Raw genomic sequence first — 16,739 nt, forward strand, 5'->3', positions numbered from 1 at the left:
TTACTTATGACTTTGGATGGTTTATGATTTTAAATAAGGATTTGGAAACGAAATTTTTGGGTCATATTTTTGGGATATTTCAATCCTAAGAAAAATAAAAAGAATGGATAAAACCGTAGAACCTGATAACAGTTAGTCAACATGGTCAGAATTAATCTTGCTATTATCTCATGACTTTGTCATCCGATGACAATAGAACCATAAACCACAACCAGGACAACTCGTCTAGGTGAGTAAGGAGGGATGGTTAGTCACAACCTTAATGGAACATGCATACAATGAAGAACATATGTAGTAGAGGGAAAGCAAATCGATGGGCTCTTGTGGAGCTCTTATTTTATTGTACACTCTTATCACGAAAGTTGCATGATCTCACTTCTATCGGCTATTCTCATGTGTGATTGGGTTTCATCGCTTGGGCACCGTTGTAGGAATCAATTCACTAATTGTTGGCCCAAAACTGCCGTAGAATCCAACTTGACAGCCTCCCTAACATCACCAATTTGTGAAAACAACTCGATCTAAATACAATAAAACATACCTATATAAATGAATATCAAACGCCGGGTGACCAAAATATAGGAAAAATTGTTCAATAATTGAACCGGTCACCAATCTAGGATAAACGCCGCTTGGAATTTGATTGAGTTTCTCGTTTTTTTAAATACACATACTTGAAGGTAGTGCACTAACATATCAAAAAATTTATCAAGAAATTTTTTTACTCGAAATTTGGTTCCCAACAGTATGTAAGTGGAACTGAAAGATAATAATAATAATCCGGATGGTCTAAATTACGAAAATGACCATGTGTGGAGCATAAAGATGTAGACTCATTTTCAAACTTGTGATTTTCCAAATATATTGAAAACGACCAAAAGAGGGTTAAAAGACTCTCTAAAATCATAAGTAAACCGCAAAAAAAATGGTGATGTAAAGAGACCAAATATGGATTCTATTCGGGGACAAGCACTAATGCTTCATCCTAACGGTTCAAACATGATCAAATGTGATCCTCTCAGCGGTATGGACCGCAAGGCTAAAAACATCAATCGCTATAGTATGTCCTACAGTTGTTAGTATTGCATCCATAATTCTTCATGAAAACTACCTGGCCATGATCACTTACCCCTTTAAGCTCCAACAGTTGATCCCAAGTATGAAGTCCCAAACTGCAACCTAATGGTACCGGTTCGATGTGTGAGATAACAACAAGATTCTGGACAAATAATGATACAATAACTATGAACCTGTTCCATGGCATCCAAGGGGGTGAGAATAAACAAACAACAAAAATGCATGAATGCTAATGCCCTAAGCTAAATGTTATGCAAAAATAAAAAGTAGAAAAGAAAAAAATAAAATCTTTTTGGAATTTTATAAAACAAAAAAATGAATGCCAATTAACTTAAAACTAAAATGTTATGCAACCTAGATAAAAAATGCATGCAAAAAATATAAAAGGAAATACCCCACCCCAAGCTTAAAACAAGCATTGTCCTTAATGCTTAAGGTAAGAGCAAAAATGACCTAAATCGGAGGATCGGGCGGCGGAAAGTGTCCGAAACGGTAGTGGTAATCCCACATGTCCTGGATCTGGCGGGAAGTGGATGGAAAGGACTGCTCTAGTCTACCAACACGAGTCGCCACATCCTGAATGGCTCGGGTGTTCTCCTGTGTCTGAGTGTCGATGCTCTGAACGGTGGAGAACATCGTGGCGAACTGGTCAAAGAATGTATGGGGGGAATATGTTGGGATTTCGGGTCCCCCCTGTTGCTGCGACTGATACTGAGGTTGGTCAAAATGTTATGGAGGGGCGTGCAAGTGGTCATGATGATACATCGGCTGCTGCACCGAAGGTTGGTCAAAATGGTCCTCCGCCTCAGGGGAAGCCAAGTGTCGGGGTCAGTCGGTGAGAATAAATCACCAACCCAAATTGGGAGGATGTAAACCGAGTGTTTCTCACCGTTAATCCAGTTGTACGAGTCATTTCCCTGACTAACCAACATCTCTCCCGCTCAAGAGTGAAACAATCTAGTAGAAAATTGGGTTGGTAGTGGTCAACGGGCAAGTAATTGGGGGCATGGAAGTCTAGGCTGATGGCTCGACCTTTGATGGTAATAAGCCCCCTGATATGGATTTCTCCGGTGGTACGCTGGCGAACGGCCTTGCATTTATCGAGGAAAATGTGGAGAAATCAAGTTTTCCGTGATATCTCATGCAGGCTAGGAAGAAGAGCTCGCATCTATTTATTTGACCAAGTTTAAGGCGACCAAAAATACTGGTGGTGAGAATACGGTGTGCAATGCGCCAATAAGGATGGACTATGTGCTTGTCCCTCTTGCGGCTCGGGTTGAACGTGTCGAGACCGGTCATTTGCGACTAAAACTCCACGTTGGAGAAACACATGAAGCTGGCATACTCTTGAGAATGTATAGTTATGTCGTTTGTGCGATGTAATCCCATAATCAAGTTCAGTCGTCCGTACGTGAGCCGATAACTTTGACCCTGTAGTTGGAAGATAAGGATTTCAGATTCATCATTAGTGGCGAAAGTGGACATGAATTCTATCGTGGGCTCTTCGTAGTTCCTATCGCAGAGGTTAAGAAAATCACCCCAAGACATACCACGAAACATAGATTACACACCGATGTGTACCCCAAGCTTATTCATTGACTCCTTGAAGTAATACTTTGTGGGCCGGATTGGGCGTCCGCGGAGGTTTGACCTATATTTTTTGATCTTCGCTTTTAAGAGGGAAGGATCGCTTTCCTCTTCTCCTCCCTTTTTTTCGTCTACCGGATGCTTTGCACGATGTACCGGAAACATCTTTTTGCAGATTAGGATCAACGTATGATTCATGGGAGCGTGTCCGAGTTGTAGTTTTGCCCATTTTCAAGACCTACAATATCAAAAACAATCCACCAAAGTAATCCATCTCTTACCACTCTCAAAACAATACAATTATATTTAAACCGAACACAAAAATTCCAATAAACAATTGCGCCCAATTTTTGACAATTCAAAACGGTTTTAAACAACACCACTCGGTTCCATTTGACAAATCCAACAAAAATTCGACAACATTTCTAGTCAAAATGGACAAATCCAACCAAAGGTTAAACACTTTTTAATTAAATTCCCAAGTAAATTAACCAATTTCAACCATTCTCAAACCAATTTTTCTAAATAAACTGGGCAATAAATAACGATCCTAAGCAATTTTCAAAGCATAATTGGTAGCAATTATCGTATCAGAACAATGCAATGTAATGAAAGCCAAGGAAAGAAGATACCCGATTCACTCGTTTTTGTCCTAAAAATTGAACTTGAACCCGCAACCCGCTACCGAGAACCCAAGCTTTGTCGTTATTCATGGGTGCCAAAATGCAATACTTGTTCTATAAAATAATCTTTCAACTTAATTTTTGCGAAAAATCAGGCGGCAGCTCGTGGTGGCTCAAAATTTCCGGTGAAATTTTTGGTGAGATTTTGAGGTTTTATTCGGTGGGATGTATAGAGTTTGGAAAAATAAACACTTTGGTGGTGTCAGAATTGCTTGAATAGGGTCAAAATCCCTAATATCCTATAATATAGTGAGCAAACTCATCTCAATCCGCTGACAGTCAAATAGATGCTCGGGCTGCTGAACCGGAGAATCCCCAAACTAACCAATCAAATAAAAACCTAAATTAATAATTGGGTCATAAACCACAATCACTTAAAATCAACTAATCCTGACTCCCAGGTAAAAGACCATTTTACCCTTTCGCTAATCAAGTTAGATACTTTAAATGATCAGATGTACAAACTATGTAAAAATATATTTGTTTGCATGATTAATTATTATTATTTTTATAAGCTTAATGTCAACCAACACGGTTATCACCAAACGTTTTATATATGGTTATCAAAATTGTGATCCTGATCGTAGGATCGTACGATTATAGGTATGAAAAACGATCCGGGTCATATTTGGGGTAGGATTGTAAATTTGTAGGATCGAGATCCGATCCGATCCTACCTTCTGTTGATTTTTTTTTTTTTTGCAAATGAAAATTATTTTTAGCACTTTATGTCTTTTGCCCTTTACCAATTTACCGTTTATCATTTTGTGTTGTGACTTATGATTAAAATTTGAAGTTTTTTTTATAACTTTTGAACAAAAAATTAAACGTTGGAAATATTTTTTGTTTAAAAATTATAAATTAAAATCATGTTTTACTTTGTAGCATTTTAGGATGTCGATCCCAATTTTACAAACCTAAAAACAATTCAATATATGATTCTTATATTGACAACCTGAGTTTCATAAATAAATGACTTAAGTTATTTAATTTTTATTTATGATTTTAGAGAGCATAAATAATTGGGAAAATGACTCTTGAGGGTAATTAACTTTTGCGTTTTTACTCATTTGATCCCCCTTTTTTTTGTATTCAATATACCATCGAACTTGTTGTTGGTGTTTACCATAGCTCTTTTGACCGGCTTTTGACCTGTGATAGCCGGTCAAAGGGTTATGGTGAACACAAACAACAAGTTCGATAATATATTGAGTACAAAAAAAAGGAAAGGGACCAAATGAGAACAAACGCAACAGTTGGTTACCCTCCTGATTCATTTTCCCTTTACTCATTTACAACAAATCCCACATCAGATCCTACTGATATTAATGACTTTATGAGATTCATTCTTGCTTCTCTTCAAAACATAACTCACGAAAGGACATTATTCATGCATGTACAACTTTGTAGTGCACTTGAATATTTATTAGGGGAATCTTGACTAAGTAGGCGCATTTCATGACTACATTTACATTTGCAATCAAATGATTTATCGTATCATGGATTCTAGACAAGTGTACAAACGAGTGGAATCACAAGTGCTATGATTTTTGAGTTTACTTAGCTTTACGATCGAACTCATGGGATAAGATACAACATCAATATGTACAATATTATGGTGATGTGTCTACAAAAGCAGCATGATATTGTAACTGTAAGCTGAAGGATCACACACTAAAATTCTTGTGGCGTGTTCCTAGTAAAGCCTGTGATTGCTTTTCATATTTAAAACCTGAAGCTTTTGAATTATCTGCAGACCATACAAAGACCCCACCAAGTTTCCCTTGACTTTTAAGCATATTAAAAGCTGTAAAGAAACCTTTTTCTGGAGATAAACCTCCACTTCCTTCGGTTGTGATGCTAGCCAAGATATTTCCACCTCCATAATTATCTCTTTGTGTCTGAAAGTATCTCATAAACTGCGAAACAGTTGTCCCCTTGTCATATGCATAAAACTGGAAATTGACATAGTCTATGACATGGGCATAACTCTTCCAAAGAGCCATGTAGTTTCTTTTAACTTCATCATCATTATCAAACGGATCTATAGATGCAAATGTAATGACTCCATTGTTCTTGAGAGCTGTTATAAGCTTCCCAATGCATTCAACAAATGTAACTTGATCTGAAACGAAGTGCTCATAGTCTATGTCCATCCCATCCAAATTATACTCTTGGATGATCTTAGTGAGTGAAGATACAACATTAGAAACCCATGAATCCACTGATGAAACCGTAAAATTACAAGTTTTTCCTCTCACAGTGTCCCCTCCTAGGCTTAAAGCTACTTTGACATTTGTATGCTGAGTCTTGATTGAAGAGAATCGTGAAGGGCTGAGATTATGAGTATCCCAGAAGATTTTGAATTCACCATTTGTTGGTGAGGGAGAAGATGAATTTGTATAATCAGTTGCAAATGCAAGTATGTAATGGAACTCCACATTTGGGTTGATGGGTACATCTGAAAATTTTACATTTTTATCTTCTACTCCTATATATTCACTAAACAGGTATGATTTTGGTGCAGTAGGTTGTCTTGATGCCATTGCTAAAAGAGAGTGTAGAGTGAAAAGAAGAATGAAAAGCTCAGAGAAGCCCATTTTTATCAAAGAACAGATTTGAAGAGCTTTCTGGAAAATGGGTATCCCTTGTAAGTTCTGTTTAGATTTTTATCATACACACACAAACCAACCCCCTACAAACACACACACACACCCACTCACACACACATACACACACACACATAGACACACACACACACCAACCCCCACAAAGACACCAACCCCCGCAAACACACCCACACCCACCCCCACCCCACAAACACACACACACACCCATACTCAACCCCACACCCCCACAAACACACATGCGCACACACACACCCCCACAAACTCACACCCACACCCACCCCAACCCCAACCCCACACCCACACCCACACCCACCGACACACACACCCACCCACCTAACACCACTACCACAATCACCGACCTACAATCACCATCACCAGCACCACTACCTCATCACCAGCACCACCACCGTCGCCATCATCACGACTGCAATAATTGGCTCCGCCACCACCACCGCCTGTCGCCACCACCATCGCTGCCATTGCCACCACCACCATCGTCGCCATCATCAACACCACCACTGCCCCCAACCACTGCCACTGTCCCCACGCCCACCCTACCACCACTACTGTTTTCTAAAAATGAAAACCAATAGAAAAATACACATCTAAACACGTTTTCTAATTTTCTAAAACTTAAAATGAAAAATGATTAAGTTTTAACTAAACGTGTTTTCTAAATTTTCCAATGAAAATCGAAAACGAAAAACAAAAACTGAAAATGGAAAACGAAAAACAGAAAAGGAAAACTGTTTTTTCGTAACTAAACGCAACCCAATGGTGCGTTTAGTTGTGAAAATTTTTCCAAGAAAAACAGAAATTTTGAAAACGCGTTTGGTTCATTCAGTTTTCAAAGTTTTCTAAGACAATGAAAATTTTTAGTTTTTCAAATTGTATGTAAATTAGAAAAGCGAGTTTTATAGTTTTTCAAATTTATAAGACGGAAAATAAAAATTCCACCGATTCTAACCAAACGTGTTTTTTAAAATTTTCATTGAAAACTGAAAATGAAAACTCAACTCTATTTTTTGAAAACATTTTTTTAGAAAATTAAAATAGTTTTCCAAAACTAAACGCACCCTAAGGGTGCGTTTGGTTGTGGAAAATTTCTAATTTTCTAGGAAAGTTTTTCAAGAAAAACGGAAATTTTGAAACGTGTTTGATTCGTTCAGTTTTTCAAAGTTTTCTAAGAAAATGAATATTTTCAGTTTTCCAAATTGTATTTAATTAGAAAAGTGTTTTTTTACAGTTTTCAAAAGTTTTCCAAAATTTTAAGATGAAAAATTAAAACTCCACCGGTTCCAACCAAATGCATTTTCTAAATTTTTTATTGAAAACTGAAAATTAGAACTCAACTCTATTTTCGAAAAACATTTTTTTTAAAATAAAAACAATTTCTCACAACCAAAAAGTAAGGGTGAGCATATTAACCAAAAAACTGAACCATAACCAAATTAATTTATATAACCAAACCATTACTTAAAGATATGACTCGGTTTCTAATTTTGATTAACCAAATATATATGGTTCGGTTATGGTTACAATAAAAAACCGAATCATTATAAACTGTACCCAACCAATAATATTAATGATGATTTAATATAATATAATGTTAAATATATGGTATGTAATTATATTGGGAATTGAAAATTTAAAGGGTAATTATTTAGAGTTAGATATGATAAGTAATATTCTACCAGTACAGTTATATATACAAAATCATCGACTTTTTATAACATACACTTTGTGTTTTCAATTTTATAGAAAAATATTTTTATTTTTATGTCATCTTGGACCATTTTGGTTAACCGATATTAACCATTAATCATAACCATAACCGACTAAAACCATTAACGATACCCAATATTAACCGCTACTCAATGGTTATTGAAATACATTAACCAATTGTAATGGTTATGGTTCGGTTTCAACCAATAACCGAATCAAACCGCCCCATACACACCCCTACCAAACATACTTTAAGGTTGTGTTTAGTTGCGGAAAAATGAACCGTATTTCGGAAATTTTTCCAAGAAAAATAAAAATTTTGAAAACGCGCTTAGTTCGTCTATTTTTCTAAATTTTTCATGGAAAATGAAAATTTTTAGTTTTCTAAAATTACAAAGAAATTGAAATTTTTTGGAAAACCGATAATCATTGTTGCGAGTTTGGTCCATTTTGTTTTGTTTTTGTTTTTTTTTAATAAAATGATGATTTTGTCCTTGGTATTTTTATTTTTCAGTTCTTTTATTACAAAAATCTAAAAATAAAATACTCATCTCTCTCTCTCTCTCTCTCTGAAGAAGGGTTTGTACACAGTCCTTCGTCTCTCTATCTCGTTTTCCAAGTCGTGGTGGTGGTGACGTTCTGATTCTCCGTCATCTGCGCCAAATAATTGGTTTTGTTCGAGTTTGTGTGTGTGCGCGTGTGTGTTTAATCTCCCTCTCTCGCTCTCTAAGTAATTGTGTGTGTGTTTTATTGAAGCTGTTGAAAAATTGATGGATGTTAGTGTTGATCTGTGTGTGTTCATCAGATTTCATGTGTGTGTGTGTGTGTATGCGTTCATCTAATTTCTTGTGTGTATGTGTGTGTTCATCTGGACTGATATAGGTGGAGATGAGGTGGCGAACTGCGGTGGTTGAACGGTGGTGGTAAAGAAAGATGTTCTTGAGGAAGAAGAAGAAGATGGGTAAGAAGATGTATCTAGGATGGATAATTTTATAAAAATCAAACCAAATTGGACAAAACTTGCAACAAAATGAAACTTTTGGACCACCCATGCGAGTCCAAATTTGTTTGGACCAAACTTGCTAGTTTTGACATACCATAGGGACCATTCTTGCAATTTTGTCAAATATAAACACACCCACTACCACCATACCCATTTCTACCTAGACCCACCTTAACACCCCCAACCCACCACACCCCTACCTACCCACACCCATCCATTCCCAAGCCCACTTCCACTCCCACCCCTACAAACAAACACACACACACACACAAACACACACGCTCCCACAAACACATACATACATCCACCTCCACCCCACCCCCACCCACAAACACACACACCCCTACACACACCCACATACATCCCTACAAACACACACCCACACCCACACCCACCCCCACAAACATATATACACCCACCCACCCCACCCCATAAACACACACACATACACGCACAAACATACACACCCACACCCACCCCCACCCCTACCTATACCCCCACACACATACACACATACACACACACCTACCCCCACACCTACAAACACACACCCACCCCCACACATACCTACACACACCCACCCACCCACCCACCAAACACCACTACCACAATCACCGACCTACCATCACCACCACCACTACCGCATCACCAACACTACTACCAACGCCGCCGCCATCACCATCACTGCCATAACTGCTGCTGCCACCACCACCATCGTCGCCACCTTGTTGCCGTCACAACGAAACACCCCCACCATTGTTTTTATTTTCCTAGAAAACATTTTCAAAAAATGGAATTGAGTTTTTCTTTTCAGTTTTAGCGAAAATTTTAGAAAACGTTTTTAGTTGAGCTAGTGGAGTTTTTATTTTATATTTTAGAAAATTAGAAAACATGTTTGATCGTACATTTTCTATTACTTTTCACTTTTCATTTTAGAAAATTAGAAAACATGGGGATTAGGGTGTAGGTGGAGGGTGGGGGTGAGGTAGATGTGTGGATTGAGATAGAGTGGGTGGGGGTGGGGTAAGGTAGAGGTGGGTGTGGGTGTTGGATTGAGGGGTAGGCGTGTTGTTGGGTTTATATTTAAGAAATTGAAAACTATTGAAAATAAAAATAAAAAATAAAAAATAAAAAATAAAAACCCACCTTTTCAATTAACATATAATTTGAAAAAATGAAATTTTTCATTTTGTTAGAAAACTTTGGAAACCCGAAAAAACCAAATGTGTTCTCAAAATTTATGTTTTTCTTGGAAACTGAAAATTTTAGATAACGTGTTTGTTTGAAACTAGTATAATTTTAATTTTTCATTTTAGAAATTTAGAAAAACTTTAGAGAACTCTAAAAATCACTTTTCTAATTTAAGTACAATTTATAAAATAAAACATTTTCATTTTCTTGGATTTTTTTTTTGAAAATTGAATCAAACAAACATGTTTTCAAAATTGGAAAATTTTCCACAACCAAACACACCCTAAGGTTGCGTTTAGTTACGAAAAAACAATTTTCCTTTTCTGTTTTAATTTTTCTTTAGAAAATTAGAAAACGCGTTTAGTTAAAACTTATTCACTTTTCATTTACTGTTTTTGAAAAATAAGAAAACGTTTTTAGTTGTGTATTTTTCTATTGGTTTTCATTTTCCGTTGGGCTATGGTCTAAGAACTTGGTTCGAGCACCTTTTATTCATATGATATTTTTGGGCTTGGGCTAAGTTTAATGTAGCAATTCATATCATCGAATAAATTCATATCTTTGATTTCCAGTTTTATGTATATGAGAAGAAGATGAATGACAATGACATTCCTTAACCTACCTACCCTATTCAAGAATCCCATTTGGAATGTAACGACCCAATTTTCACGTCCAAAAATTTCGTTTTTTAAAACATTACTTTAGAAAACATTAATAGTTAAAAACATTGTTTGATCAAACCACATCACAACGTAAACCATGTCTAAAAGCCAAATCATACAACCAATCGAAATATCAGAGTATAAATCCCAGAGAAATCTAGTAAATGCGGAAACCAGTGTGTGTGCATGATGTGCTGCTACCGCGCCAGCTCCTTCCCCTTTGATGAAGAGGTACCTTAAACCAAAACTGTAAACTATAAGCACAAAGCTTAGTGAGTTCCCCCACTGTACCACATACCATATAATCACATAACATACATATATTGTCAGGCATATTTGGGTGCCCAACCTACCCCTTCGGTCCTCTCGACCGGACGTTGCCTAGCATACCTGGGTGTTGGCCTCCCCTTCGGTCCTCTCGACCGGATATTGCCTAGCATATCTGGGTGCTGGCGTCGCCTTCGGTCCTCTCGACCGGATGCTGGGGAACTATTTCTCCCATCTACTACTACCACATAACATGTATCACAAGATCATAATCTATCTAACATGGCTGAGTATGACTACCCCTTCGGCCCTACTGACCGGATATCTCGGGGACTATCTCCCCCTACTGTCACTAGCACATAGCATCATACCATACTAGCACATAAACATAACACAGGTAGTAGTAATCCCTAGATGAATATCACAGAGACAATCATCTACATACAACTCCTACTGGTGGGCCGACATTGTGGCCGTAGACCCACCGCTACTGGAAGGTAACTCACCTCGAAGTAGCTGCTGATCTGATCGGGAACTGACTGTCTACTGCTGCTGTTGCTGCTCCGGAAATCCTCCGGCTGTAATTCCCATAACATACTCAATCAAACACTGCTAACTGTCCTTTGGGTAAAATGACCATTTTACCCCTGATCATGCCCGAAGTCAAAGTCAGAGTCAACTTTCAGTTGACCCGACTCGCCGAGTTGGCTCGCCAACTCGCCGAGTCCCTGTCCAATCGACTGACCTGGATCCCATCTCTACTCGTCGAGTTAGGCGTTGACTCGACGAGTTCTCCTTCCAAACTGATGTTCAAGTCCTTCATCCTACTCGCCGAGTTGTATGAACAACTCGCCGAGTTCATCTTCATCCGATGAACACTTATGCTACGACTCGCCGAGTTATATGAACAACTCGCCGAGTCTGATCTTGATCTAAGGAGATTGCCTTGAACTCGCCGAGTCAGGGAATTGACTCGCCGAGTTCCTTCATGGATGAGTTTGGCTTCCAACTCACTGAGTCACACCCCGTGACTCACTACTCTACTCGACACAACGAAAAGGGGACAAACTCGGAGACTCGCGAGCAGACTCGCCGAGTCAGATGAACGAATCGCCGAGTCGCTACCATGCAGTCTCTATATGGTCGATTTTCCTTGAATCCAGCTTATGTTATTCACAAATCTAGGTTCCTAGAGCATGAATAACACGTAAAGTTTCCAACTTTACGTGTAGATATTCACCAGTGAGGGTTTTAGGGCTCAAAATGCACCAAAAGAGTAGATCTAGGGTGTACATGCAACATGGGTCCATAAAGGTAGTAGATCCAAGCTCCTGGAGCTCGATCTCACCTAGATCTAGAAGTTACCCAGCTTATTACGAGTCCACAAGCATACATAAGCTTGGAAACAGATCAAAAAGGGCTTTAATGGAGCCATAAGTATGAAAACATGGGGGAAACGAGCCATACCTTAGTGAACACTCTGAGATTACTCAAAGGTGCTTGGCATCCTCTTCTTCTTCTTGATCTCCTCTCCTTCTCACTCCAAAGCTTCAAAAGAACACACCAAAGGCTTCAAACTCACAAGAACAAGGGCTAGAATGTATGGAGAGCTTCTGAGGGTGAAGGGGGCAGAGTTGGGGCGCAAATGGTCGTTTAAATAGGGTGCAAACCCTTGGAAATTAGGGTTTCGTCAGACAGCGCGGACTCACCGAGTCCATAATATGGACTCGCCGAGTCGCCAACTTAACCGCGTCCCAAGTCTCGTCTCTACTCGGCGAGTCGGGCCTCCAACTCGCCGAGTCCAAGGCCAAAATACAAAATACTCAGATAAATCTTACATACCAGGAACCAGGTGCTACATGGAAACTGTTAATTAATTAATGAAGGATCATTAATTAATTAATGAAGGATCGTTGGTTGAAATCATGTTCTGAGCTGCCACCTTAAAAAAAAAAAAAAAGACAAACCATGTTTGAAGATTAAATCTACATTGTTTGAAAAACAGTTTTTGTCATATCTAGTATCTCCACATGAATACAAAGGGTGTCGATGCATTACTTCCTTTTATTTAGTAGTCTTAGGATATTCTTTGCACAAGGCTATAAATAAAGTCTTTTAGTCATAATTTTAATTATTCCATTCTCTTCTTCTCTCTTTCACATTAATGATTTTCTATGCCATGTAATACCTTGTTCTCCAACTTGATTTAGTAATACAAGTTTGTGTGCCTTGTGGTTTTTCCCGCAAGGATAGTTTCCACCCAAATACTCACGTTCTTGGTAAATGTTATTGCTTCTTGTGCCCATCATACTTATAACAAAGATCGACAACGAGAACTTCAACAAACCTCAAGTGGATGCATATCTTCTACCACATTAAAGTCTACTTGAACCTTTGATCACAATTCACAAACAACATATATTTGTATCATTTCATTAGTAGATAACCAGATTGTACATACATATATGATTTTACAATCACATAGAAACACAACAATATATATACATACATACTAACGAGGGTGCTTCTAAACGATCCAAAATATACACATCGTTAGTTCCCTTGCGATGAGGCTTGTTGATCCAAACAATCATGTGACTTATCCACTCGTGTTTTTGCTTATAAAGTTAGTGTTGATTCTTCCGATAGCTACAACAAAAAACAGAGAGAGTTTTTTCTGGAATTACACATGTCAAAAATAAGCTGTGGAATAACATGGACAATCAAGTTTTAAACAACCGTTTAGTCACTTTTATTGAGAAAGATGTGTGTCTATGTGTTCGTGATGAAGATATCATTGATCAATTTCAAGAAATGACGAATAGGCAGATTCAATTATAACTTTTACTTAATTTTTTTTGATTTACGAGTTTAAAAATTAAGAAACTCTTTGCATTTACTATATTGATTCTTGACAATATATGTTTGTACCCCATACCAAAATTCCTAGCTCCACCTCTGAAAATTTTACATTATTGCCTTCCGATCCTATATATTCATGAAATTTGACTGATTTCGGTGATGCCATAACTAATAAAGATTTCAGAGTGAAAAGAAATTTGAAAATTCCATTGTGGAATTTGTTAATTAATGAAGGATCGTTGGTTTAAATCATGTGCTGAGCTGTCACCTTAAAGAAAAAGAAGAGAAACCATGTTGAAGATTAAATCCACATTGTCTATGAAAAAAGGTTTTTGTCATATCTAGTATCTCCAATACAAAGGGTGTCGATGCATTACTTCCTTTTATTTGTACAAGGCTTATAAATGAAGTCTATTAGTCATAATTTTAATTATTCTTTTGTGTTCTACTCTCTTTTCTAATTATGATTTTCTATGCCATGTAATACCTTATTCTCCAAGACGATTTATTAATACAAATTTGTGTGCCTTGTGGTTTTTCCCGCAAGGATAGTTTCCACCCAAATACTCATGTTCTTGGTTAATGTTATTGCTTCTTGTACCCATCATACTTATAACAAAGATCGACAACGAGAATTTCAACAAACCTCAAGTGGATGTTGGTGATTTTAGTGTCACCATGTCATTTTATGTAATTGGAATTAACATGTGAGCTAAGGGGTTTCATAATTTGTACTATAATTTATGTACAAGTTTGTGCGGAGTGCACGCATGTATAAGATCGAAATAGAAGCCGATTCGACGACAAGTTGGGGATCTAGGGCAGCGCCCCTGGGTTCGGGGTTTCCAAAGGGGCGGCGACCCTTTGGTGGGGTCTAGGGGCAGCGCCCCAAAACCTCTACGAATTTTACATATGGGAACATAGTGGAAAATTCAAATTCTTGAGGATGATTATGGTAAAACTAATGAAACTCGTTAGTTTTTGGTAGGGCCGGTTCTACCCTTTGCAAAACTAAGCAAAAGCTTAGGGCCCCTAATTCTAAAGGGCCCTAATTTTAAATCTTGTTCTATTATATATGTATATATACATATATTTCTTGGGTTACAAAGACAAGTTGAAGCTTGGCCTAGTGGTAAAAGCATTGGTTTATAAAACTAAAGGTCTCAAGTGCAAAACTGTCAGCTTACTTGCAGGGCCCCAATTTTTTTGTTTTCTTAGAGCCCCCAAATTAGTTGAGCCGCCCCTGGTTTTTGGAAACCCTAAATCCTCATTAAATTTCGGATTTCCTAACTTGCTTCTACAAAAACTCATAACGGCCTAACCCTAATGAAACCCTAATCTTGTTTATCATATAAACGACTCTTCCTTTTGAGAAGAGACACACAAAATTTAGCTCTCGTTTTTCTTCAATTACTCTTAGAATCTTTCTAGCAATTTACCTTACGATTTCTGTGCCTATAATCGTAAGTGTCCTCTTAGATTATCTTTGGTTGAATTTCTTGCAACCCAGACATATGGTAGAAATATCAGTTCGAAAGTGTTGTCACTATCCAAGTGGTATCCAGATCTCCAACTAAAACCCTAATTTATCCAACATTGGATGCATATCTTCTACGAGATTAAAGTTTAATTTACTTGAACCTATGATCACAATTCACAAACAATATATATTTGTATAATTTCACTAGTAGATAATCATATTGTACGTACATCTACGCTTTTACAACCACATAGAAACACAACAAAATATATATACATACATACTAACGAGGGGCTGCTAGCAAAGCTTGTGATTGCTTCTCATAGCGAAAACCTGAAGCCTTGGAATCATCTGCAGACCATACAAAGATCCCACCAAGCTTCCCTTGACTTTTTAGCCGATTACAAGCAGTGAAGAAGCCATTCTCTGGTGATAAACCTCCACTTCCATCGGTGGACATACTAGCCAAGATATTACCACCTTTATAGTTTGAGCTTTGTGTCTGAAAGTACTTGATAAACTGTGAGATGGTGGTACCCTGGTCGTATGCATAAAACTGGAAATTGACGTAGTCTATGACGTGAGCATAGTTCTTCCAAAGAGCCAAGTAGTGGCTTTGAACTTCATCATCATCAAATGGAGCTATAGATGCAAAAGAGATGACTCCATTGTTCTTGAGGGTTGTTATGAGCTTCCCGATGCACTCAGCAAAGGTATCAGGATCTGCATGAAAATGCTCGTAGTCGATATCAATCCCATCCAAGTTATACTCTTGGATGATCTTAGTGAGGGAAGAAACAGCATTTGAAACCCATGAATCCACCGATGAAGGGCTGAAGTAACAGCTTCCTCCTCCCACACTGTCTCCTCCTAAGCTCAAACCTACTTTGACATTGCTATGCTGACTCTTGATTGAAGAGACTTGAGAAGGGCTGAGATTATCTGTATCCCAGAACACATTGAATTTACCATCCGTGGGGGATGAAGAAGATGAAGTCGTATAATCAATTGCAAATGCAAGTAGATAATGGAATTCCACATTCGGGTTGATGGGTAAGTCTGTAAATTTCACACCGTTGAATTCTGCTCCGATATATTCACGGAATAGGTCTGATTTTGGTGCATTAATATTTTCTTGTGTTGATGATGCCACCGCTAAAAGCACTTGTAGCATTAGAAGAGCAATGAAAAGTTTGGAGAAGCCCATAATGATCAAACTTCAAAGACCAGATTATGTTGAAGCTTGAAGGTTGTTGAACAGAAATAAGAAGCCAACAGTTATATAGAGGAGCTTTCTGACATATACTTATATTGTTTACGATGTGATCAGATTAATTAATGTTAATTAAAGTGGCGTAAGTGTGCTTCTACTGTTGTTATATTATATGTTAATTAATTGTATATTTTCTGTCTTGAATAATAGGTTAAAAATCTATTCCAAGTCCCATGTAATTTCTATTTATTTGTTTAATTGAAAGCTTTTTTGTTTTAATCATGTTCTGAGTTTCCGCGTAAAAGTACAAAAACCATGTAGTCAACGCCACATTGCCACAGACACCAAGTTTTTGTCAT

The 16,739-nt window shown here is 37.7% G+C and overlaps 1 protein-coding gene and 1 pseudogene across 1 annotated transcript; both read right to left on the reverse strand.

Moving 5' to 3' along the window:
* Positions 1-5,014: 5,014 nt before the first annotated feature.
* On the reverse strand, positions 5,015-5,947 carry LOC145067313 (chitinase 2 pseudogene; annotated as a pseudogene).
* Positions 5,948-15,423: 9,476 nt separating this feature from the next.
* Positions 15,424-16,398, reverse strand: LOC145068902 (chitinase 2-like). The gene has a single exon (XM_079015868.1). It carries the CDS (start codon positions 16,372-16,374, stop codon positions 15,451-15,453), a length of 924 nt encoding a protein of 307 aa, XP_078871994.1. The 5' UTR covers positions 16,375-16,398; the 3' UTR covers positions 15,424-15,450.
* Between the last annotated feature and the right edge of the window lie 341 nt (positions 16,399-16,739).

Source organism: Lactuca serriola, chromosome 8 (assembly GCF_051521515.1).
Source record: "Lactuca serriola cultivar US96UC23 chromosome 8, Lser_US96UC23_V15, whole genome shotgun sequence".
NCBI lineage: Eukaryota > Viridiplantae > Streptophyta > Magnoliopsida > Asterales > Asteraceae > Lactuca > Lactuca serriola.

What these genes read in the sequence shown, in the direction of transcription:
- LOC145068902 (XM_079015868.1), bottom strand. Translation starts at nt 16,374, where the DNA reads ATGGGCTTCTCCAAACTTTTCATTGCTCTTCTAATGCTACAAGTGCTT.